General features: G+C 33.6%; 1 protein-coding gene across 4 annotated transcripts in view; it reads right to left on the bottom strand.

The window, feature by feature from the left end:
- Positions 1-4,595: 4,595 nt before the first annotated feature.
- EPHA7 (EPH receptor A7) overlaps positions 4,596-24,588 on the bottom strand; it is a 165,187-nt gene continuing 145,194 nt past the window's right edge. For 2 of the 4 annotated variants that reach the window (XM_060115322.1, XM_060115324.1), the window contains exons 10-17: positions 21,102-21,227; positions 20,088-20,273; positions 19,451-19,512; positions 17,767-17,976; positions 16,901-17,050; positions 8,552-8,745; positions 7,178-7,333; positions 4,596-5,032 (exon numbers count right to left, since the gene is read on the bottom strand). In XM_060115322.1, the coding sequence (XP_059971305.1) occupies positions 4,918-5,032; positions 7,178-7,333; positions 8,552-8,745; positions 16,901-17,050; positions 17,767-17,976; positions 19,451-19,512; positions 20,088-20,273; positions 21,102-21,227 (1,199 nt within the window). In that variant the 3' untranslated portion in view covers positions 4,596-4,917. The remainder of the gene's footprint in view (positions 5,033-7,177; positions 7,334-8,551; positions 8,746-16,900; positions 17,051-17,766; positions 17,977-19,450; positions 19,513-20,087; positions 20,274-21,101; positions 21,228-24,588) is intronic. The other 2 variants (XM_060115323.1, XM_060115325.1) reach the window with 1 other exon arrangement.

Here is a 24,588-nt window from a genome sequence, read left to right as displayed (position 1 = left end):
AATGCTGAGATGCATTAGACAGAACAGTAGAGCAGCTGGGTAGGGGCTATTGAAGGGCCACTGCCACAAAGCCAGGAGCATGTTTTCCCTTCAGAGCAGATTGCAGGTTTGCCAGTCACCATGCACTGTCTTTTATCATTTGTTAATATCAGTAGTTACAATCTTTTGAATTGAATTTAGGAATTTGATCGCCTCTTTGATCCTCTCAGAAGCTTCTCTCAAAATTGATAGAGTTTTCACTGTAGCTAACAACATAAAACAAGGGGTAACAGTAGAAGATAAAAATACTTCAGCAAAAACTTGTTACTGATGATCACTGAAAGTATTAAAATCGAATTTTAACTTAGTGATAGAACTGGTATATCCTTCATAACAGCTTTATACTTTTGGAGGAGAACGAGTGCTGGTAGAATAGTGTATTTTTGTACCACTTATAAATCCAGTACTTTAAGAGATCATTTGACTGTGCGTCAGTGTTTCAGGCTATGTAATAATCACTGTGTGAACTTCGTAAGGGCATTGCTTGTTGAAGAGTCAGGGACAGCCAAGACTTCAAGATTATCTTTCACCTTCAGTTCAGCCTACCCTGAGCCTCAGCATCAGGAGTTTGATAACTAGTGATAGCATGTCACCTGGTATCTGCCTAGTCTCATTTTTTGAAACATGTTTGGATATTTGTTCAGAGTTTGTAGAGCTTATGATGGTGATGCTGGAGAAAAGGGAGTGTTTAGTTTTCTTTATTTCAGGAACAAGTTGGTCTGATCTAAGTCAGTGTCATTGATAAACAATCAGATAACCAGATTTATCACTTTTCCCATTTTCTCTGCACTCTGTTTGCATCCTGCAGCATCTTAAATGCAGAGACTCTCCAAGGTGCTGTATTATACTAAATGTAAGAAATATTTGTCAGGGTCTCATGACAAAGTATTACCTTTCCCATGCAAGTATTCTTGTTTTTGTTTTTGTTTTTGTTTTTCGCGGTACGCGGGCCTCTCACTGTTGTGGCCTCTCCCGTTGCGGACCACAGGCTCTGGACGCGCAGGCTCAGCGGCCATGGCTCACGAGCCCAGGCGCTCCACGGCATGTGGGATCTTCCTGGACCGGGGCACGAACCCGTGTCCCCTGCATCGGCAGACAGACTCTCAACCATTGAGCCACCAGGGAAGCCCCATGCAAATATTCTTGTGAGTACCATGTAGTTGTAGATTCAAAAAAGAACAAAAGAGGTTTTAATTAAAATATTTGACAGTTTGGCTCTTTGAAGACATAGTCTTAACTTGTTATTCTGTAATAATTAGAGTGGAATTAAGTCTGTGTGCAGAAGGAGGGGGTGCAAAGGATAATAATTTTCTTCATATTCTGATTGGCTCCCTGAAATATTTAAATAAAACCTTTACGCTAAACATCTCCTTTCATGATATTGTGTAAGAAAATAAAGAACGAGTAAGGGACATAAAGGAATCCACCAATGATTGGAGACAGGATTTTCTTTACATTGTCTAATAGACTCGTTTATTATTGTAAGCTGGTAAAAAGAGACTTATGCTTCGTGTTGAAGAAAGAGTTATTTGTGCTTGATACATTGAAGACACTGTTCAAAAGCATTTTGTCCTTATAAAAGGATGACCCCTGTAGTAATTCTTAGGCAAGGAGGGACAAATTCAACCAACAAAAAGCACATCTCGCCCCGAGTTCCCCATGATTTCTCCACATACAGCAAAAAAATACACATCAGTAATTTATTTGAACATGCACATCAGTGAGTAGCACAGTTCCAGGCTACTCAGGAAACAAAAGGGAGAATATCAGCATTACCTAAATAAAAAAGAGAGGTGACTTACACCATTTTAATTGTCTTAAAAACACGGATAAGAGGAGCAATTAAAATAGCATCCTAAATAGTACTAGCTAATGTAGATTACATAAGTATACAATATGATTCAACTCAGAGTGCTCTGACAAGCATAAACCACCAGTCCTAGTAAACAAGGCCCAGATCAACTGCCGAGAAAATGTTAGGTTCAGATGTAACAAAAGTTACTTTTATTTCAGTCCCGAATGCAAAACACAAGTCATGTGTGAAGACAGCATTCTAAAAAAGGTGGCTCTGTTTAAGCAAGGAGGCCGATTCCTTTTGCATTTTTATGACGTTTGAATTCTCTTTCTGACATTTGCTTTCTCTACCTTACCTCCCCTGAGCACTGATTTATCAAAAAAAACCCAAAAAACAAAAAACAAAGAAAAAGGATTTCAAGGTGCAAGTTGTACATTCTTATCGTTATACCATTTCATCTCTTTCTGGAAGACAGTATTACAATCAGCATTACAAGGTTAATTATTTTTCTCTGAATATCTGTTTCACATACATGTATTACAAAATCATAATGTTGATTGGGAAAAGAAACCTACCAATGAGAGAGTGATGCGTCATACCCTTCCTATTGTGCTGTGTCTTTCCCATCCCTTCTCCCTTTCCCTGTAAAGAGCTGTAAAAAATTTAAGGCAGATGAGGTATATTGCTGAAGGAAAAAGTTATTTTTGAAAAAAAACTCAAAAAAACTTTTATTCTGCCCTTCTACTCAAGAAAGACTACTCAACTATAAATCTAGTGCTAGAAAAAAGCAGGAAAGACACCGTTTGCATGTACCCTACCATGTCTTCTATTTCTAGAATGGCTTTTTGTTAATTTAATTTGAATAGAAAAAATAAGCACCTTAAGCTATGAACAAGAAAAGAACTTCATTATTAGTGAGTCTAGAATCCAAACGGAATTAAGAACACTCACTCAAACTCTTTCACTCATTCTCACAAAGGCCAATGCTACTGATTAGAATTGTAAAGTGCTGTACTTAGTATAAACACTTGTATACACTGCAGACACTGAAAAATAACCCTCAAGCACATTGTGTTATAGTTCCAAAAATATATTTACAGTCTATTACAAAGATTACAAATGGAAGTGTCTAGGTGACTATATTATGCTAATTAAAATTATTTTACAGATTATTTCTCCTTAGGGACAAAAAACATTTTAGTGAAATTAAAATGATTTTTCTAGTCAATCAAAAAATAAATTAAAATATCAAACAACACTGTACAGTGATTTAAAAGAAAAAATAGGGGTGGGGAGGGGTTGGGACACAATCCTTTTGAGTTTTTCTATAGCCATCTTTGGTCCTAAATGTGGGAAAACACATTATGTAGCACTGAAAATACCTGTTATTTTGTGATGCTCTGCAAGTAAAATAGAAAAATATAGTGCATTTTCAATGTATTCAGAGCCCACTACAGAGAAATGTGTGTACAAAACAAGACAGTATAAATAAAATTTACAAGTTTTACAAAGGAACATTTACAGGTTTTGTTTCTGTTATTTGATCGTTTGTTTGTGGGTGCCCACATTATCAAACAAGACCAATTAGGACCGATCCCTGGGATCTTTCTCTATTAAAATCATTATAAACAGCCCAATTCTCTTTGGAAATACAACAGTTCAATTCTGGGGTAGTTCATGATTTTCGTTACTTTTGAAAGCATTACTCACAATATGTATACATTCCTGAAATAGCTATAAAGACACATTTAATTATTGCTTATGAAATTCTAACACAGTAATCAAATAATATTGTTTAATAAAGCTTAAAGAAAAAGCCAGACCCTTCACCTCTTCCTTACATGGTAAAAAGCGTTCTTTCATTTAACAAGCTTCTCACATCAGCGTTCACATATAAAAAGACTTTTTTTTTAAAACTGCAGTGGTGATATTCTGTGCAGCAAATTTGTTTTTGAAAGGTGAAAATTGTGAACTGCCCCTTTTATCATGCTTCAGAGTTCTAATAGAAAACTTAATTCTTTCCTTTCATGTTTGGACTGCATTAAACAGAATAGGATATAAAATATATGTCAACTATTTCTCCTAAATTTCCTAATGTCTCGATATTGAAAAAATTGTGATGTGCTCAGATTAAATTTTAGATAACACTGGATAGTCTTGCTTTCAGAGACTTGCCTTCACCAACATTCTTTAGATGAAGTGCCTCATCTTTTTTTATTTTTTTATAATCATAAACCTACAATTTGAGTTTTTATTAAGTTCTGTCTAGGAAAATCACTCTATAAACAATCTGTTAAAAGTGCCTTATAGTATTTATGGATCATTATTGCTTTTTTCATTGAAAAGATAGTGTGTTGTCAGACCTTTACAAAAAAACTTCTTTTTAAAAAATATCAGAGCGCTTGGCAACTTGCATTTTCTTGACTACCTGCCAATTAGCAAACAATATCAAAACAGCACTGATTAAACAAAATTAAATGGCACAAAAGGGATACCAATGTTCTGACAGAGATATATCTTCAATCATGCTATGCTTTTCTTTTTAATTGGAGATTCTTTCAAAGGTACCCAGTGTAGCAATGTGTCATGGATTAACACTACAAAGGTCCAAAGCTATAAACAACTTTCTAAAACAAAGTCCTTATGAAGAATAAACACAAATGATTTTTAAAAGGAATAGTCTGAAATCACGTATTTAAGGAAAATATTTCATTGATTTTAACAATAAGATCATGATTTTATTTGACAAATATATTCTTTCTTAAATTCTTTATGTACATTTTAAAAAGTCTATCAGATAAAAAGGAGGTTAGAGAGCTCAAGGTGTTTGGATGTTTTTCAGGTAGTACTTTGTTTATTGTCACTGCTGTTTTCCTGGCCACCAGTGGTGGATCCTAAATTCCCTTTTTATATATTCTGGTGGCACTTAGGAGTTCAAGTCTATAGGTGCTTCTTAAATCTTCTCTTCACTGTAGGAAGGACCCAGGATATCAACTATCTGCTAGCAGCATTCTACGCATATACTGAAGGCCAGTACTGTTCTCTCGTGGTCCATAGTCTCCCTCATAAGGGAGAAATGCTTATCACACTTGAATGCCAGTTCCATGTAAATGGAGCATTTGTGCTCTCATAGTCTGAATGCTGCTCATGATTTTCTTTTGATGGCCCACCAGTGTGATCCCTAAACTCATCACATCCCTGAAAAAGACAAATGCAGTTTTTATTAGTTACCTTACAAAAATTTTATTTGGTAGTAAACTGTCATCAACTCTTTAATTAATATGTTTATCTTAGGCACACAGATCTTATCTTGGTGTTCTTGGATATTAAGATCCTATTCCCACAGTGGGTCGGATTGGCAACCTGCATCAACATTATCCTTTGTAAAACCCTGCTACTCAAGATCTCAATTTGTCCTGATCAGTTATTTTTAAACTATTTGACTTTTTTTTTTTAACAGTGTGAGGTGACTATTTTTTGGCCGCTATGAGCGACTTGTGGGGTTGCTCCCTGAGACCAGGGATCAAACCCGGGCCCTAGGCAGTGAAGGCACTGAGTCCTAACCACTGGACCACCAGGGAATTCTTTGATTTGACATTTTATTTAAGAAATGATCAAAGCCTTAAAATTATTATTAACTTAAGGTACAGCTAGGAAACGTTACTTGAAATGTAGTATTCTTGAACCTAAGGAAAGTTTAAAACATTTCATTGTTTCAATAAGATACAGTATGAATGGAAACATTGCGTGGCTCTAGTAGATCAAGAATCATCAAGGATCATACAAAGTATTATACTGAGTTTAATTAAGTTGTGGTAATCCTGAGCATATTATTGGTTGTATACTTCAGTTTAGTACCATCATTTGACCACATTTTGGAAAAAAAAAATTCCTTAAAGTGTGCAATACCTATGTTTAATAGCCTAAATTTGCCATATGCCAGCTGTATCTATTAGCCAAAAAGACTGAGCTTAGGTATTTACAAGTAGCTAAAATATAGCCACAGTAGAGTACTGCGATATTTCATAGCCGTGGTCTAATAAGACCTTGAGAAGCACAGTTTTTCAGGGGAGTAGATTACTTTGGAGAGACAGGTGTAATTATATCAGCTCTACCCATGTGGTGTCCAGCAGAAAACCAAACGAGAGAGCATGCACATGCTGAAATTCATGTATATGTCATTTCCTGACATGCCAGGAAAGAGTATGTGATTGCTGGCTTTCTTCTCATCTGAAAAATGTGAAACACTTCTCCCAACAGTACATAAATAACATCCCACTAATAGAACCTTGATAATTGTTTCCCATTTTCAAACACACTGACTGAGAAGAATTGCATTGCCTGTAAGAGTTATACTGCAGCCAAGGAAGCTGAGGTCCAGAGATACTAAATGTATTTCCTAAGACCACATAATCAGTTATAGAGCCGGAAAGAAATATTTAGTTCTTTTTACCTCCAGATCAGAGCAATTTCAAAAACTGTTTTATCAGGTCATTCTTCAGTTAAAAAAAAAAAATCAATCAATCACAAACCTTCCAAAACTTAAGTTAAATTCTTATTACGGTTAATTGAATTAGGTGTCCTTTGACCTCTTCAGGAAGTGTTCATACTGGATTTCATAATGCATTTTGGTATTGAAATTTCGAGATTTTTAATATCTGATACAAACATGGTGAAAGAAATCCTCTTTTGCAATGGAGAAAGTTTCCCCAGTGACTAGGAATCTAAATAATACAGCAGGAGTTTGGGATTGATATGAATATACTGCTATATTTAAAATAGATAACCAACAAGGACCTACTGTATAGCACAGGGAACTCTGCTCAATACTCTGTAATAACCTAAATGTGAAAAGAATTTGAAAAAGAATAGTTATACATGTATAACTGAATTACTTTGCTGTACACCTGAAACTAACACAACATTGTTAATCAATTCTACTCCAGTATAAAATAAAAATTAAAAAAGATAGATAATACAGCAGTTAATGAAAGAGGAAGTCTCACTGGGTGGTGTTTTGAACTCTGGCTATGGAGACAAATTAGCTACCATTTACGATTGAGTCAGCTTAGGGCAAATATTTAAATTCTCTGAGCCTTAGCCTTGTCGTATGTAAAACTACTGACTTAATAAAATTGTTGCCATGAAGGTTAAAAAAGATATTGTATGTTCAGAAGTCTGTTTAGCAAAATGCCTGGGACATAGTAGGCACTTATTAAAGAGACAATTTTCTCCCTGATTTTAGGGTTCATACCTCTTTAATATATGGAAGATGACCTAAAGTCTAATGTTTGGATTGCACCTGATACATTCTTCAATATAATTTTGCAGGTTTAAGCTTACTCGATAGTCATCCTGGCGACGGATTCAAGGGAGTTGTAGCCGGCTGCTGTGAAGTTATCTTTATATCTTTCCATCTTAATAGCTTGTAGCCATTCTCCAACTGAACAAAAGGCAGTGAAGTCAGGAGTGTTTTGATCCAAAAGAGGGCTTATTGGCCTGGGTGAGAATAGTACAGAAAAGCAAATTTTTTCATGAATTACAAAAGAAAGCATGCCTTAGCCCCACAAAAATAAGGATATAAAAATAAAATTACATATTTAATTGATACTGTAATAACAAATAAACAGATATGTTAATAAAAATCTAATGTGTAAAGTTTGCCCAATAATTCCAAATTCCAAATGCATAAACAACAAGGTCCTGCTGTAGAGCACAGAGAACTATATTCAATATCCTGTGATAAACCATAATGGAAAAGAATATGAAAAAGAATGTATATATACGGATAACTGAATCACTTTGCTGTACAGCAGAAATTAACACATTGTAAATCACCCATACCTCAATAAAACAAGTTTAAAAAAAACCCTACTAACTACAAAATTTCTATTTTATTTAGATATGACGACCAGCAGATTGCATCTTCCATGTACTTTTCAGAGTATGGCCAACAATATTTGTAATCAGTAAATATTTGTTCATTTACTTCTCTGAAAGTAACTGGGAGTAAAGAAAGCACATCTGGCTGTGGACTAACTTGTTCAGAGGGTGCTTTTGAGAACATAATGCACCCACTGTACTAATGGCACCCCTTGTGCACCTTGTGAGTTCATACATCTCCGCAAGGGCCTGACTACAGTACAGACAAGAGCAACATGTCTACCTGGCAGTTGAAGCCAAATAACTACTAATCTAAATTACCATTACCATGAAGCATGTATGGGGCGGTTAGGTTATTTTTAATGGGTATACCTCTTAAATCATGTATTGAATTACCTAAATAATCTTTAACTTCATAGAATCATTTTACTATGAAACTCAAAGCAAAACAACCCAATAGATAATATGGATATAATAGAAAACTAGGGCAACAGCAATAAAAATCCATGTAATATTGATAATTTGAAAATGTGAAATGCCACCTAATCACACAAATCCACTTGAGAAATTTTTCTAAAATGACAGCCAGTGATATTGATCATAAATTTTATTTAAGGCAATAACAATGAATAGATCTCTTTAAACACTGATTTAACTAAGGCAAGCCATCTGAAAAGAAAAAAATTAAAAACATCTATAAAGATAAGAAATTTAATATGGACTTTAATAATTTAACACAAATGTCGATTTGCCATTGGGGTGGGGCTGAGGAGATAAATGGTCCATATGAAGTTTGAATTTCTCCCAGATTTCATTTCTTTAGCTATTTCTTACCTACTACACGTTCCCAGGGGTGTCTTCAGACTATTTGGGTTTCGAATCATTTTGTCTAGAATTCCAACTATCTGTTCAAACTTTGGCCTTTCTGCACGTTCCTTCTGCCAACAATCCAGCATCAGCTGGTGCAGCCCAGCTGGGCAGTCCATGGGTGCTGGTAAGCGATAACCTTCTTCTATTGCTTTTATAACCTAATAGCCAAAAGGACATTAAAATATTACTGACTGAGGTTCAATTATAATCAAATGAATTGCCCAGGAGGCAAAGTGATTTATCCAGATAAGAGTAAAGTACACTGCTATGCAAAAGACTTACTTATTTTTTCCAAAACATCCATGGATATTAAGCATGCTATTAAAGGATGCATGGAGCACAGGGTATGATGACATTTCCTAGTTAATTCAGCAATAGGGAGAAGCAATTAAGCTCACCCAGGGTGCAACAGATGGAAACTTTTTTAATGTCATCCCAGAGGTTTTCAAAAGGGAGGATGTTAACGGAACGATTTTATTGTATATAGCTGTTCATGTACATATCTTCCCATACATTTATGAATTCCTCAAGTTGTAAAAAGAAGGTCTGAGTTACCCAGAATTAGCCCCTACCACAAAGTTTCACTTTTTGAAGAGTTCAAATGATACTTTTCAACAAGATATCCAAATATGTGAATGTACTATAACAGAAAATGTTACCAAGCACACCATTATTTTAAACAATATGAAGCTTATATACTGACGAAGTGTATAATGTTACAAGATACAGTATTGTGCTAGAACCAATTTGTACTCTTCATAAAGGTGATTGGATCACTTCCCAACTCCAAGTCCCATGACCTCACACAGGCAGACTGAAACCAGCCTTGGGGGATGGAGGGAGGGAAATGTTATACCAGGAAATTGGGAAAGGTTACAAATCAGTTTCCCACTCAGAGTGCTGGCTGTTAGCACATCACTAACCGTTTACATCTATTAACAGCCTAAGAGGCTATTTGTATCAATCTTTGAATGTTAATGCAAACTAAGCCTCCATAAACATTTGTACATGGCAATCAGAAAGTCCAAAACTTACTTATTTAGACTGGGTTTTTTATTTATATGGAAAGCAAAAAAAAGATTTTAAAATCAGACATTGTTACAAATCTGAGCAGCACAGGGAAAATAATAGGAAAGCAAAAAAACTCAAATAAGAAGGACTTGTAAAACATCAAAATATTATTCAAGAGGGATTAACAAATCCTTTGATACTAACATAATAGTAATAGAAATGTAGGGAAAAATGACTCTCTGGAAAATAAAAAGAGGTAACCCTGAGTTTTTGAAGAAAACAGGACTAAAGTAATCAGACAAAAGCTGGCTTTAAGAAATGTCGATGAACAATATTTGTAGGGAAACATATCCTTAAGATGCTTGCTGACATTCAAGAATAGCACATTAAAATGTAAAAGGCTGTAGGATGGAATAAATAAAGTAGCTAGCATCAACAATTTTTAGAGAAAATCCTCTGTATAAGAAAAACCGTGTCCACTTTTCTTTAAGGAAAATTTATATATGCAGATTGATAAAGTTTAAAAGGTAAAGAGATAAACTTAAATAGAGTAATTTTTGAAAAATCTCATAAGTGTAAAATCTTCAACCCCAAATCTCGCCTGATCACTAGGCTGTAAGTCCAATAGTTTACTAGATATCTTCCCCTGGATTTTCCATAGGAACTTCATACTTTATTTAAAATTGAATTTTTTACCTTTCCCCAAAGCTCTTACTCTTTCAATCAATTAATGACACTTCCAGTCATCCCATCCAGAGAGCTGAAATGAGAACAATCTAGACTCTCTTACATGCACAGCAATTAGTCACCACTTTCTGATGATACTACTTCCTAAATACAATATACTCAAATGGTAGAAGTATTTTTTCGTATATGTATATGGATATCTCTGTGTGTGTGTGTGTGTGTGTGTGTGTGTGTGTGTGTATATATATATATATATATATATATATATATATATATATATATATATATACACATACACAGTGCTGTAATTGGAAATGGCTTTACTCTGCAAATTAGGTTAGTGGGTCGATGAAAATTATTTATTTTTGCTTATGTACTTTTGTTTTAAAGCTTATTTACCCTAAAGTTTATTATTAATTTTGAATACAACAATTTTTAAAATGTTACCTTTATATTTGTTTTATTAAATTGGTATGGGGTCGGGGGAAGTGTGGTAGAAAATACCATGAACATAATAGATTAAAATACAACACATAAATATATATTTATTTTTGCAGTAATGGAGCCATTATCCCATAGGTATGTAGTTATGTCTTTACCAAGTCTCACACTATGGGATCTTTCCTTCAGTACTTTATTTTGAATAACAGCTATGGAGAAAACACCTTAGCATTAAGTGACTTTAATTATGTTGGTATTGAATGCTAGTGAAAGTTGTATGAGAGAAGTTTTAAAATTTTCCTGTTTATGACTCTGTAACTACAAATGTTGGATATCATTGTAAACATTCCTCTATAACATCCCTTTAAAAAGAACACAAGAAAACATACACAAATGGGACCTCTGTAAAGATCACCAAGATATAACTACAAGAGGAATTAAATTTAAAAAAAAACTTTTAAATGCAGAGAATTTCATGTGGCTTTGTATAAGACTCCAGGGACAGCGTTATTTTAGGATTCAAAAGTGCTCTATGTTAAGCAAGTTAGATAAAACTAAAAATAATGTGCTTTGGAAAGCTGGATTAAGTTATTTAAACAGTAGCTCAAGTTGTGAATAAGTAAATAAATAACTGGTAAAACTTTATATATTCAAAATGACCAAGTAGTAAACATTTTTTTTTTTTTTACAGGGAAGAGTGGCTTTCCTCTATTTTGAGGTTGCTTGTATCTGAACATATGCAGTATTTTTCTGAATTGATGGGACTCCACTCCCATTCTCATAAGATTGGGGTAATGCATACTATTTTCTACCACCTCCTATTTCCCCACTTGTAGCTTTTTCTCAGAAGTTCTGAAAGGAACAATGCAGGTAGAGAAATCTTTCCTTTTTTATTTCCCTCTAAATAATCTTTTAAACATACATCTAAACCTTATCATGATCCTCTTGACAAAATACCCTTCAACAGCTCTCCAATTAGAATTCTTTGACTTTGAGCACAATATATTCTTAAATCTTTGTGCCAATGTATAAAGTAACATGAAATAACTCTTACAGAATGAAAGAGTTAGTAAACTTCTGTAGTTATCCTATTGCACTACAGAAATTTGACGATTCCTAGTATTAGAACAGAGAACATTTATCAACACAAAATGAAGCTTCTAGCTCTCAAAAACACAGTGGTTTACAAATTTTTAAAGGAGCAGCAGCAAAATATAATTAAAATAAGAGATGCTCTGGACTGGGAATGGACTTTGGGACTCCAAAGTTGCCATTAACAATCATGCTCCTACCTACAGGGGCACGAGAGATACGTGCTGGGAACCTTGGTCTCTATAGAGCATAGTTTGGCATAATTCAAGGCAAGCCTGTTGAGGATAAACCCGCCCTCAAGGGATGATTCAGCCAGGAACTGAGACTTGAGGTTCCGCAGGTTTTATCTGGTTAGCCTGCCAGAGAAACAAGTTATCTTTTAAGGATACAATAATCATAGTAAATATTTATTGAATACTTACTATATGATTAGCATTGTTTTAATTATCTCATTTAATCTTTACAAAAACCTTATTAGGCAAGTATTATTATATTGATTCTAGAGACAAAGAATCGGAGGTGCTGAGAAGTTAAGCACAGGGAAAACATCACATAGCTGTCAGTAGAAGAGACAGAATTTGATGGAGGCTGTCTGACCAGAGCCCATGCTGTTGAGAGCTGCATTCTATTTCCAACTGGGAAAACAAAAAGTGTGCTGTGCAAATAGTTACACGTTCTCAGAAGCAAGAAAACACACAGTAAGATGACTGATCCTACACTTCTTAAAGCGTTATGTAATTATACATGGAATTCATTTAAAACATCTTTTTGTGAAATTACTAGAAAACCCTTGGATTTGCCTGTCGAGATCTAGCCTTAGCATTATAATAAAAGTCAAAGAAAAAAAGGAAAATATTCACAGCAATTTCTAATTCTAGATCATTCCCAGAGGAATAGGAAGTGACTAGGGCAAATGACACTTTAAAAGAACACTGGGATCCAACAGGGGACACTTCTTAAACTGCAGAGAAATACTTGGAAAACACACATTTGCTTGCCGAGATGTATTTCAGTATTACTACAGTATGACACTAGTTAAGAGAAAAAGGAGCACAGACAGACCCCATGATAATGGGCCTATAATAACTCAAAATGGGAGATAATATGATTGGCTTCTGTTCTCCACTTATGCCCATTTTCATCTCATTAACCTCACAATAACATGACCCACATTTTATGCAATTAAATATTTTGGACCCCACATACAGGATTACAGCAAAGTTTTACCAAAAAATCCACAATTTTTTATATCTTAATATAAAAAATGTAATAAATCAGTGGTGACTTTTAAAAGGAAAATTTGAGGACTCACAGTTTAGCTGAGAATAAACTTAGTTACAGGCATATTATATTTTCAAGGCCCTTAAATGTCTTTTCATGGACCACTTTAAAGAATTATTTTTATGTCTCCTATCCTTATGGATGCTTAATTTTTTACCATCCTTGTGACTACCTACCAGTAAATTGGATGACTTATTGGCCTACCTTAAGGTAAGAAGAAATGACTTTGTTGAGTACTATAAACAGGAAAAAAAATAACCCATATAATGAAGAACTTTAAAATTTGACTATGAAAATTATATTCGGACTAATTAAGACATAAATTCAATTAAAAGAGAGCTGCTGTGAATGCCAAATATATTTCCAATTTGTGTATTATGTATTATATTTGACTGCATTTATACATATAAGTTCTGTCTTTGAAAGGTCATTAATGGAAAGGGCTAAACACCTACAGATTTTAAAGAATGAAAGTTGGAAATTTATTGGGAAAACCTACCCTCTTGGTTTTAACTGCAAATACCTAGATTCTAATTGCTTCCATTGCAGTTAAAACTCAGGAAATGTATGGGCACATGAAAAACAATGAGCAGTAATCCTGTGATAAACCTATTTGGATGTGGTTAACTTTATACATATGCATATTATCTTTTCCCAAGATTTTCTTGCTTATTCCCTGCTTTAGAGTGCAACTAAAGCCTCCTGGCACTATCTACCTCATTGATTTTACAATATAGTCAGCCCTCCATATCCTGGGAGGATTCTACATCTTCAGATTCGGCAGCCATGGATGAAAACATTTCAAAAGAAAAAGGAAAACCAGAAAATTCCAAAAAGCAAAACTTGAATTTGCCACACACCAGTAATTATTTGCACTGCATTTACATTGTATTCACATGTACTTACATAGTATTTATATTGTATTAGGTATCATAAGTAATCTAGAGATAATTTAAAGTATACAGGAGGATGGGCACAAGTTTAGTGCAAATACAATGTCATTTTGTATAAGGGACTTGAGCATCCTCAGATTTTGGTATCTGCCAAAGTCCTGGAACCAATGTCCCATGGATACTAAGGGACTAGTGTATCTCTTTTTTATTTCTTCAGAGTGATCACAAAAACCTCATTTTATTTAGCTTTCAGCCTAGAATTCTGTGGAGTTCCTGACAAATATTAACTATCAACTTAGATCTTGTTCTCATGGTGACTTAAGAAAAGACTCTTGTAATCCAAGGTATTGAAATTTGAGGGCTTTCTAAAATCCCTAACAAATTTCTAGCAACTAAATTTAAACAATATAAAGTGAGTTGATTCAATCAAGGGTGATTCTCTCCATCAATCTAGACTGATTTTTTAAATATTAATGTCTCTGAATATCTGATGAAAGCAACATTCCCAGAAAAATAACATATATTCACATATACAGAGGATTTCCATATGCATCAGGGAGTTGGCAGGTCACTTAAGTCTCTCCATGGTCTCCTACCCAGAGACTCCAAGAAAAAAGCTTTTCTCTAGAGAATTTTTTTGCTAGAATGGAATTCATTATTTTAAACTATCCAGTTTTCCCCACCATTTGTATATTGAAGATTAAACATATACTTGCTCAAATACCAGTTTAACGTAAGTATAAAATAATGAATATTATGCTTTAAGAAGAATATTAATATCAATTTCACTATAAAAACTGAACTGCATAGGTAATTTCTTGTGCTTAAATTTAATAATTTAATAATTCAGACATTTGTGATTAAAAAAAGAAGAAAGATGGTGCTAAAATATTCTAGGTCAGAAGTAAATTTCATTATGCCTAAAAATTTCATTTGATCAGTAAAAATATTTATTAATGCTTGATAGACTAAATATACATTTATGATATTTAATTTTCAAAAAAAACAATAGGGAATACTAAAAATTAAATTGAAGATATTTTTTTTCTTCTTAACCATTTCTATTATTTATTTTTAGAAGTTAAGGGAACTTTGAATTTAAGTCATCTTATATTCCTGTCATTCCCTTTATGTTTGAATCTAGTACAGAAGGAAGGTGTCAAAAGAAATGAAACTCTACCGAGTGTCTAGGGAAATGTAAATATTTCTCCTTCTCTGCCCCAAGGATTTGTTTGCCCACATTTTGACAGTCCATGAAATCTTTGACACTGAGACCTGTCAAATATTAACAACTTTGCCTCTGCCAAACGGACTCATCATTCAGACTTTTATCTTTGAAAAACCAAAACCAAAACCAAAAACAAAAAACCCAAATAAAAAAATTTTATGTCATTATTCAATTTGAAATAGCAAAAGATTTCACTGATTTCAAAGCTCCCCCTCTTTAGGCTGTGAATTTTTCAGCCAATGCAAAAATTTGTTTAAAAATGTATTGAAAATTACCTTACCAACAAGCAGTCTCATTTTAGTTGTCTAAAAATAGCTATTTATAAGTTTTAAGAACCATAGGAACTTGATGTGGAAAATTCTAAAATAAAAAAGAGCTATTAATTTTATATAACAATGATCATGATCTGTTTTTGAAAAATAACTCAACTTTAATGTTAGTCAGCGTCTATTGCTGTCCATGTTTATAGTACCTCGAGAATTGACTACTCCAAACCGGTTTGCTTGTCACATCCTTCCTTTCAATGGTAATATAGAATTTCTTCAAGTACCACTTATTTTTTTACTCTATTCTTCAAGAGCATGCATTTTTACCATTTCCAAATTCCTTCAAAAAAAAGCTTTCATCAATTTGCCCCAACCTAAACTTCATTTCAAATCACTAATGATGTATGCATCTCCCTTATAGGAAATGCAGAGGAGTCTATTTGGTTGGTCCCCATACACTTCACTAAGTCTTTATTTCTGGACTTTCCAAAGGGCTCCCTTGGTGAATTCTCTAATCAACTATGAACCAAGGTTTTCTCCATATTTCTAGTTCAAATCCAGGGTACCTTCCTAGATTTTACATTTGCTCTACTTTTAACTAAATTTCACTCATATTTTCAATAAATTAAGCCATATGAATCCACTAGTACTTGAAAACTTCTGGCTTATAAAAATGTTAATTTCATAAAATTCAACTTAGAGAAGCAAATATTTACTTGCACTTATGCTATATTGTTTTATAAATCGTTTCTTGGTGTGAGATGCATATCAAGAACTATCATCAGCTTCTTAAAGGATAACAACGTATCTTATGCCTTAGTAACAAGATACACATTTAATAAGTTGTATTTTTAGAAGAAATTTCCAAAGATAGTCTCATTGTGATTACATTCTAAAATATCACTATGAAACAACAATATCGGTCATAAAATCTAGGTATCTCATGAAATTAAAATTTAAGTAAATCAATCAACAATAGATATTTTAAACAGATTTTATCAGGAAATTAAAAAAAGAAAGACAAGCTTCAACAACAAAATCAAACACAACCTTCCTCACCCTCCCCTCCGCAAATGATTCTTTTATTCATGTGACTCTCCCACTACAGGTGTGCAAGCTCAGCATGATTACCTTTATTAAGGAGAAATATCCTTTGCAGGCTTCTATTATGTCCAGAGAATTTAAATAAAAAAAGAAAAAGCAATTCTTCAAAATGAAGACAAAATGAAATTAATTGAACCACTAATTTATGGTAATTATTGTGGTGATTTGTGGTAATAATTGTGAAAACTCAGCAATCATCTTTTTATGATTCTATAAATTTTCTTCTTATGAGCCATTACCTACACGTTCCCATAATATGAATATTAATGTATTAAATAAATCCTTTTTGTTTAAGTAGTGTAACACCTACATCTTGATTTGACATGTCCCAATAAGGTCTTTCTCCATAAGACATAACTTCCCACATGACTATTCCATAGCTCCATACGTCACTGGCTGATGTGAATTTCCGGTATTGGATGGCTTCAGGTGCTGTCCACCTCACTGGAATTTTTCCACCCTGTATAAAAACAAATTGACATTTTAAGTATGTATAATAATGTATAAAACATTTATAGCAGAACCAGTAAACTACAGTTAAACACTTGTGTATTTGGTTGGCAATTCAGCAGTATCAGGTCTATTCATCTTGAATTTCTCTAAGTGCATTTAAAGTTACTAATCTGTTTTTTAAAATGTCACAGTTAAGTTTTCATTTTTAAGGCAAATCAATAATGGACCTATGTGGTTGTAGGGCAAGAGTCTAGTCGAAAGGACAATGACAAATTAGACAAAACAACTACTAAAATGGAATGAAATATTGGAATAATATTAATAGTATATAAGTAAATCCTCATATTTTCCCTTTTTCTAATCTTACAAAAGTTATAAGAATTAGCATAGTTAATCTTTTATTAAAACCTTTATTAAAATGGGATTATATTTTTCTGCTACAATTATAATTGCTAGTAACCAAATGTTGTATGTGTATATTATTTATATGAACATCCCAATATAAAATAAGCTGTTCTCATTTTTATCATTACTTCTCATCTTAGCTTATATGTAGATTGTGAAAGCAACAAAGATTCTTCCAAAAGGAAAAAAATAGCAAAAACAAAAAGCTGAGATCAATTTGCCTCTTTTCTCCCATTTAGTTTTGTATTATTAGGCCCTGCTTTCTTGGTAGGAAAATTGCAGGAATATGAAAAGGTGCAGTAATAGACTTTTTCTTACAGTCGTTGTATAGACAGCTTCTGGATCGTCCTCTATAACCCGGGACAGGCCGAAATCTGACACTTTACAAACAAGATTGCTGTTGACAAGAATATTACGAGCTGCAAGGTCCCTGTGAACATATCCCATATCGGCCAAATATCTCATTCCAGCAGCAATTCCTCTCAGCATTCCTACCAACTGAATGACTGTAAATTGCCCATCGTGTTTCTACAGGAAGACACAAATGAAAGTCCAGTTAGCTATACTTTGAAAGGGAAAAAAAATCACCATGAAAAATGTCTGCACCCTAGTCATTTTCTGTTGTATACTAGGAATCACCAGTTAATTTTCTATGTAGTGTCGACACTTGTGAAAAACATAACAGGTGCTGATTTAACCTGATAGATAGTCAGGTAATATAAAATAGAGTTCTGATAATCATTTAGTTATTTATATGGATGTGTTGTTAACATTAACTAATCATAATTTCAGATTGTGAACATCCAAAAGTATATGCTAATTTTTAAATCGAAGTTAGGGAATGGAATATAAAAAAAAATGATCCCTGACAGCTGTTTTCCTCACTTGCCAAAAATTGCACAAATAATCTAAAAATATAAAAGGGATAAAGATACATATATTAGCTTTCTTTCTCCAAATGGTAAAAAATGTAAAGGTGAAAAAACTTTTGAGTAAAATGAAGAGAAACTAAGAGGTAGAAAAGGATTATACTGGCTGACTTGGTTTTCATTTTATACTTTTCACTGCTATCTGTAGGTACATTAGTTATAACCAAGATTCTCTAAAATACATGTACTAGCAAGTAGAATTGAGCACTCTTTGTAACCAAGTGGCCACCATATATTTTTAACCCACAGATTTCTCCAATTGAATTACAGATACGGTGCATGAGGACCATGGATTGAGCAGATGAGCTTGCTAGGTGATGCTTTGTTCCAGAGAGTTGACAGTTACGCATATCATCTTGCATGTCATATGCAAGATGACAGTTGCATCTTGCATATCATCAATATGCAGCAATAAAGACCTCTCAAAATCCTCTGAATCCTTATTAAACTTGGTTGAACTTATCATTCTAGATCATGTATGTTCTCATTATTTTCTCTTTTCCATTTGAAAAAATGTTAACATGTGTTCACATTCTTAGGTGGAAAGTCTCTGAATGTAAAAATACGTATGTTTTTACGTTTAGAATTTATTATTTATACAAATAACATACTTGTAACTCTAAAAAGGTTCATTATTCTTTATTTTAGGCTCGGTGTTCACATAACAATATAACAGAAATGGTTCCACAGAGCAGAGCTGGGATCATCCTACCAACATTGAATGGCTGTCTCACTCCTCAGTCTTCCCTGTATTACGTTTGTATTTCATTTATAATTGTACTGAAAAAGTAAAATGCTATGCTACAACAGGTATTCAAATTACAGGGCTTCAGGTATCCTCCATACTTGTGGTAATATGTCAATGGAAACTATTTTTTAACTACATTGTATCCTTAAATGCTCAAAAATATTCTAGTCCAATCCAGTCTAAGACTCTTTGAATCTGCTTTTCAAAGACAATTTTGTGACCTGTTAAAGTTTATACTGTTCACATTTTACACTGCAAAGAGAAGCTCAGAAAATTACATTGGCAGCATGTATATTTAGAATGGGAGAATAACTTTGTTACTTACCCTGAGAAATGCATCTAGGGCTCCATTTTCCATGAATTCTATTACAATCATGACCGGTTTCCCTAAAATTACAAAAATATATCCATAAGAAAAAACAGTGTTGCTTCCAAAACTGTAATCTAAACTTTGTATTTATCCTCTTTCTCACTCCGGATAAAACACATGGTGCTCTTTTGAAAGACTGACTGGGTGAGTGGTGAGTATTTCTAACGCTTTTAGTGCTGCTAAATGCAAAGCGTCATTAACTGTCTGTTTGGAATGTGGTCATGATTCACAAAATTAAACAGTAAAAGTCAATGTGTTCTTCTGACTCCTGCTTTGTGAATAAAACTCAGAGAAAATGACACCTTACAGAAAATGTGAAGACTAAACTGTATTACTTTTGTGGCTTTGAAGCTAAATGAAAATATCTGTCACTCCATCTATCTATCAGATATATTCTTTAGCTCTAAACCTCATTTATCCTGATTTTTCTTCTGAGATGGTAACACAAAGAAAATGTAGTCGGTTACATATCAAGAAAAAAAAATGCATTAAGAATATGCAATGTATTTACAATTTGAGTTTTTAGTATCTATGAAATAACACTAATTTCTGAGTGTTCGCTGGATAAATGAAATATATAATCAATATCTACCTCTTGTAACAACCCCTTCCAAATGGACAACATTTGGGTGGTCAAACTGCCCCATGATGCTGGCTTCACATAAAAAGTCTCTCCTTTGTTTTTCTGTGTAACCAACTTTCAGGGTTTTTATGGCTACCGCAACATCTCTTTTCCCTGGAAGTTTCAAACGACCACTGCAGACTTCTCCAAATTCTCCTGAAGTAACAGAACAGGCAGGTGTATTTTAATTTCAGAAATATTTCCTCTCTCAAAGTAAATGCATTAAATTCTTTAAAAGCACTTTTAAACTTTCCTAAACTATCTGTTACACAAACTATTATTTTTTTTTAACTGGGTTAACAAAAACTCTTTCAGAAACAACATTCAGGTTTGAAATATGCTGCATAATGTACACTGCTTACTAGAGTATAAGGGCACATTAGCAAATTCTAAACATTGCTGTTGTTTTCACAGCTTGAGAAGCAAATACTTCTCAAAGATTTAAAAATCTGGAATTCATATCTACTTATGTCTGCTAGATTGAATGGACTTGATCCAAAAATGTATAATTATTCTGAAGATACATTGTATCCATAGAAAATAATGCTCCTTTTAAATAATTCATACATATTAATTTTCTACATAGAATTACACAGCAGAACAGCTAATACCTAAAGCTTAGCAGGAAGGTGGTAAATCAAGGCAGAGGAAATGTATATTCCAGCAAAATTCAGAACATTCTAATTATTTTAAATACGAAGTCATTTCTTGGACAGGCCAGAACTATTATGAAATAGCTTATAATAGAACGATATCTTAAAAATCCAACAGAAGACAAAAGATACATGATTCTCTGCACCACATGCTTCTTTTTCACTTTTTTCTTAAGATTTCATAAACAAGTACAGGCTCATTGTTTCTAACAGTTCAGGTAAATGCAAAGGTTCTATACTTGAGTTATAATTATTTGCCTGTCATTATGATGTATGACTTTCGATCTTGGCTAAATGGAACAGCTGAACAAGGAAGCTACAACAGCCTTACCTGCTCCAATCACACGCTCAATTTTAATACAGGAGGCATCTAGCTCCTTGGCGAATTGATGGACAGCTCTATTTGGGTCCTCATAGGTTTCAGGGTCAATGTAGGTTTTGGTGCCTGGAAATTTAACTGTAATGATGTAAGAAAGCATGACTGTGATGAAGCAAAGCACTTATTGTGCAGTCAGCCCAGGAATTTCATTATGCAGAGTGCTCCTTGGAACAGTGAACTTGCTTCCACATCACCTGATTCACAGCAGTTTTAACAGACTACTTCAGTCTGTGGGCGTATAGGTATTATATGCAAGCTTCTATAGGTAACATAGGATCCAGCTCATAGTTTACTAACTGAATTGCTTTTCCAGTAAATCAACAAAGGACATCACCGAAATTCTCTGACATGACTCTTATCAGACTGGAGGTTTAATTAAATTCATTGCTATCATGGCATAGTTCAAGCCATACTGAGGTTTGTAATGGACTTGGAAACACATTTGTAAATCTATCATTCAGTCAATCAATCAAATTAATACAATGGGAAAAGAAGACATTTCATTTACAGGTAGCCTACTACACTGACAGCAGTATTAAAAACAGTTAGACATCTTACTTATTCTTTTGATTTATTTTTTTAAAGACCAACCACCATTGACATAGACATATAAATTAATACAAGATGTGAGGGACTGCTATCACAGAACCAGAGAGAAATCTACTATGACACAGTTTCTTCTTCACCTTGAAGGGCAATAGAGGCCAGATGTACAAAGTGCAGAGTAAAGTTAGAAAATTTACAATATTCCTGGGATCTGTTAACCATGTATGACAGTAATTTGAAAGAGGAATGGTTTATATGAACTTTCAATTATAAGGCTCTGGAAGATCTTAACTGCTATGAGGAGGTAGCCAATATGCCTCAGAAAAGGTAGTCAAAATTCAAACACAACATAGAATCATCTTAAAAGTTAAAATCTTCTTAAAATGCACCCAGAAGCATGCAGGTAACAGATAATGCTATGTCAACTTTAAATCAATTACAATAATGTATTCCAAATCTAATCATTTGGTTAAAGACAAAGATAAGATATATAGGCATATATTTGGTTATATTAATGCAATGAAAAGATACACTATATCCTCAAAAAAACTTTATTGTTTTTAACAAAGCCACTGAACAATCTTTTCATTAAATCTTACTATTTGGAGAACAATATATTTCTTTATGTATTACACTGCAGCCTAACTGTGCTTATGTCATCACATCAAATTGAAATTATATTTTTAAAATAAGCATATAACAAACAAAAAGAAGCAGAATGTATAAAGGAAAAATGGGATTTAAAACTCTTGAATTATTCTGCTGTAGTTGATTATTTATCCAAAATTGATTGTCTTAAACAATTACTGTTGCAGTCTATAAAACTGACAGATGCTCATTTGTTACTAAAGCTGAACATGAAAAAAAAAAAACACAAGAAGAAAAGAGAGAGGGGATAGAAAGAGAAAAGAGAGAAAAAGGAGTACAGGGAAGGGAGGGGAAGAGAAAAAGAGAGAAGGGAAGAAAACAATAGGTTAACCTCCTAGATTGGTAGGCAGATGGAGAATGAGCCATCTTCTCCCTTTTTATTCTCTTCCTTTCTTTCATTGTTTTTTTGTTTTTGTTTTTTTCTTTTTGGTTTGGTTTTGTGATAAGGGAGCTGGATTGGAGGTAGCCTTCTGCATCTCAAATGGGTCTCTGATGGTTCTTTATTCAAGCTGTCATAAAACATTTTGACAGGCCAGAGCAATTTTGGCATAAAAACATGAAATACTGCCCAGCTTGGATTCAAAGACATTGTTAGAAGAAATAGTAGGAGGAAACAAAATGTAAATTGGAATTGCTTCACTAAACTCCTCCATCGTGTTTATATCTTTAAATGTAACACTTGGGGCCATGGAGAGTGGAGGGCACCTGATACAAATGACTGGACATTCTATTAAATTCAGTGCTCTAAAAGCTAGTAAAATGTTTGCTTTCATGTTTCTGTAAAAATTCAATCTGGTGTCTTAGCACCTAAGGAAATTGTCTGTATACTAAAGGAATAAAAGGACACCAACTTGTAAATAGCTGGTGACCACAGTGTTGTACTTTACATATTGTAAATACAGTCATAAAATCAAATAAAATGCCTGGTTCTCATCAAATGACAAGAAAAGGTATCCTTGTAAAAAGGGTAATTCAAAAATATAAAGGATTTACCAAGATAGGATATCTTAAGTGTACTTTATATTTTTTTTCATTATTCATTTCAAAATGGATGCTTTAAAATAAGAAAAATTTTGATGTAATTTCTGAATATTTTGGTCTATTGTTTTTCCTGATTTAAGAGTATTAGCTTTTTGGGTTTTAATGTCTCATTTTCATTTCTCATGAATGTTAAACATCTTAAAACCACCACTGATATTTTGCTCTAGAGATGAAAACTGTTTACATATACCTCAAGCTTATCTTTTCTATGTTAGCAGGTAAAACATGCAGCTTTATTTTTTTCTAATTACAAACTGGATGTCAAATGTAAAAAAAGGGTATGGCATCAAAATATCAAAACTGAGTGATGACAATTAAGCATTAGGCTATACATCATGTTTTAGGTAAGCCATGTTTTATTTTACCTTCAGCATTAACCTGCAAGCTAAAAGTAAAAAAACTAAGAGGCAGCATTTGATCATTTGGGGATGTCTCAGATATCCTCAATAAAGAAAAGAAAAGTGACATACTGATTAAGGTATTATTAAATGATTTTGCCATCAAATTATTCACATATGGATAGAGTCAAGGATTCCAGCCACTATAGTCTTATGTCACTCTTCTATATGCATTTTAAACTAGATATAAAAATTAATGCATTCAAGTTTTGATCCTCTCCTTTCTGTCTGGGGAAGTGTTAAAAGTATTCTCTCATGTCATGAAAGAGAAAAAAAAGTAACTTCCACTTTTTCTGTATATCCTCTAGGTGTAAACGGCCTATTACTGGGACTTGTCACAAAATCACTGCCAGATTAGCAAGAGGACGCACCGACATTGGGAGCATATCAAATCATCCTGGGGGGAGGGGCAGAATCACATGTATTCAGTCATAATCAGGAGCAGATTTAAGTCTTGTGGGGCTTGAAGTTTCTACAATTTGGGATACTTTCTTTAAGAAAAAATATTCTACACACTAACTTGCTAGGGCTCTTCCAGGGCCTTGAAAGGAGTCTGTGAAAGTGAGGGGCCTTGAAACTTAAACTTCATGATAAAGCGCCCTTTGGTCATTACCTTTCACTATAATTTCTAGTGTCCCAATACCATTCCTGCCATCAGTGGTTGGAATTTTACAGAGTTTCATCATCAATTTGGATATGTAATATGTAAAACCACTTTTCTTTTGAAAACTAAAGTTAAGGGAACTATTGGTTCAACAATTAATAACACACTGAAGAAACTTAGGCATGATAATAATGGTGTTCAC

Source organism: Mesoplodon densirostris, chromosome 12 (assembly GCF_025265405.1).
Source record: "Mesoplodon densirostris isolate mMesDen1 chromosome 12, mMesDen1 primary haplotype, whole genome shotgun sequence".
NCBI classification, from domain to species: domain Eukaryota; kingdom Metazoa; phylum Chordata; class Mammalia; order Artiodactyla; family Ziphiidae; genus Mesoplodon; species Mesoplodon densirostris.
Note: the sequence above shows the minus strand (reverse complement) of the source record. Positions and strands in the feature narration are given on the sequence as shown.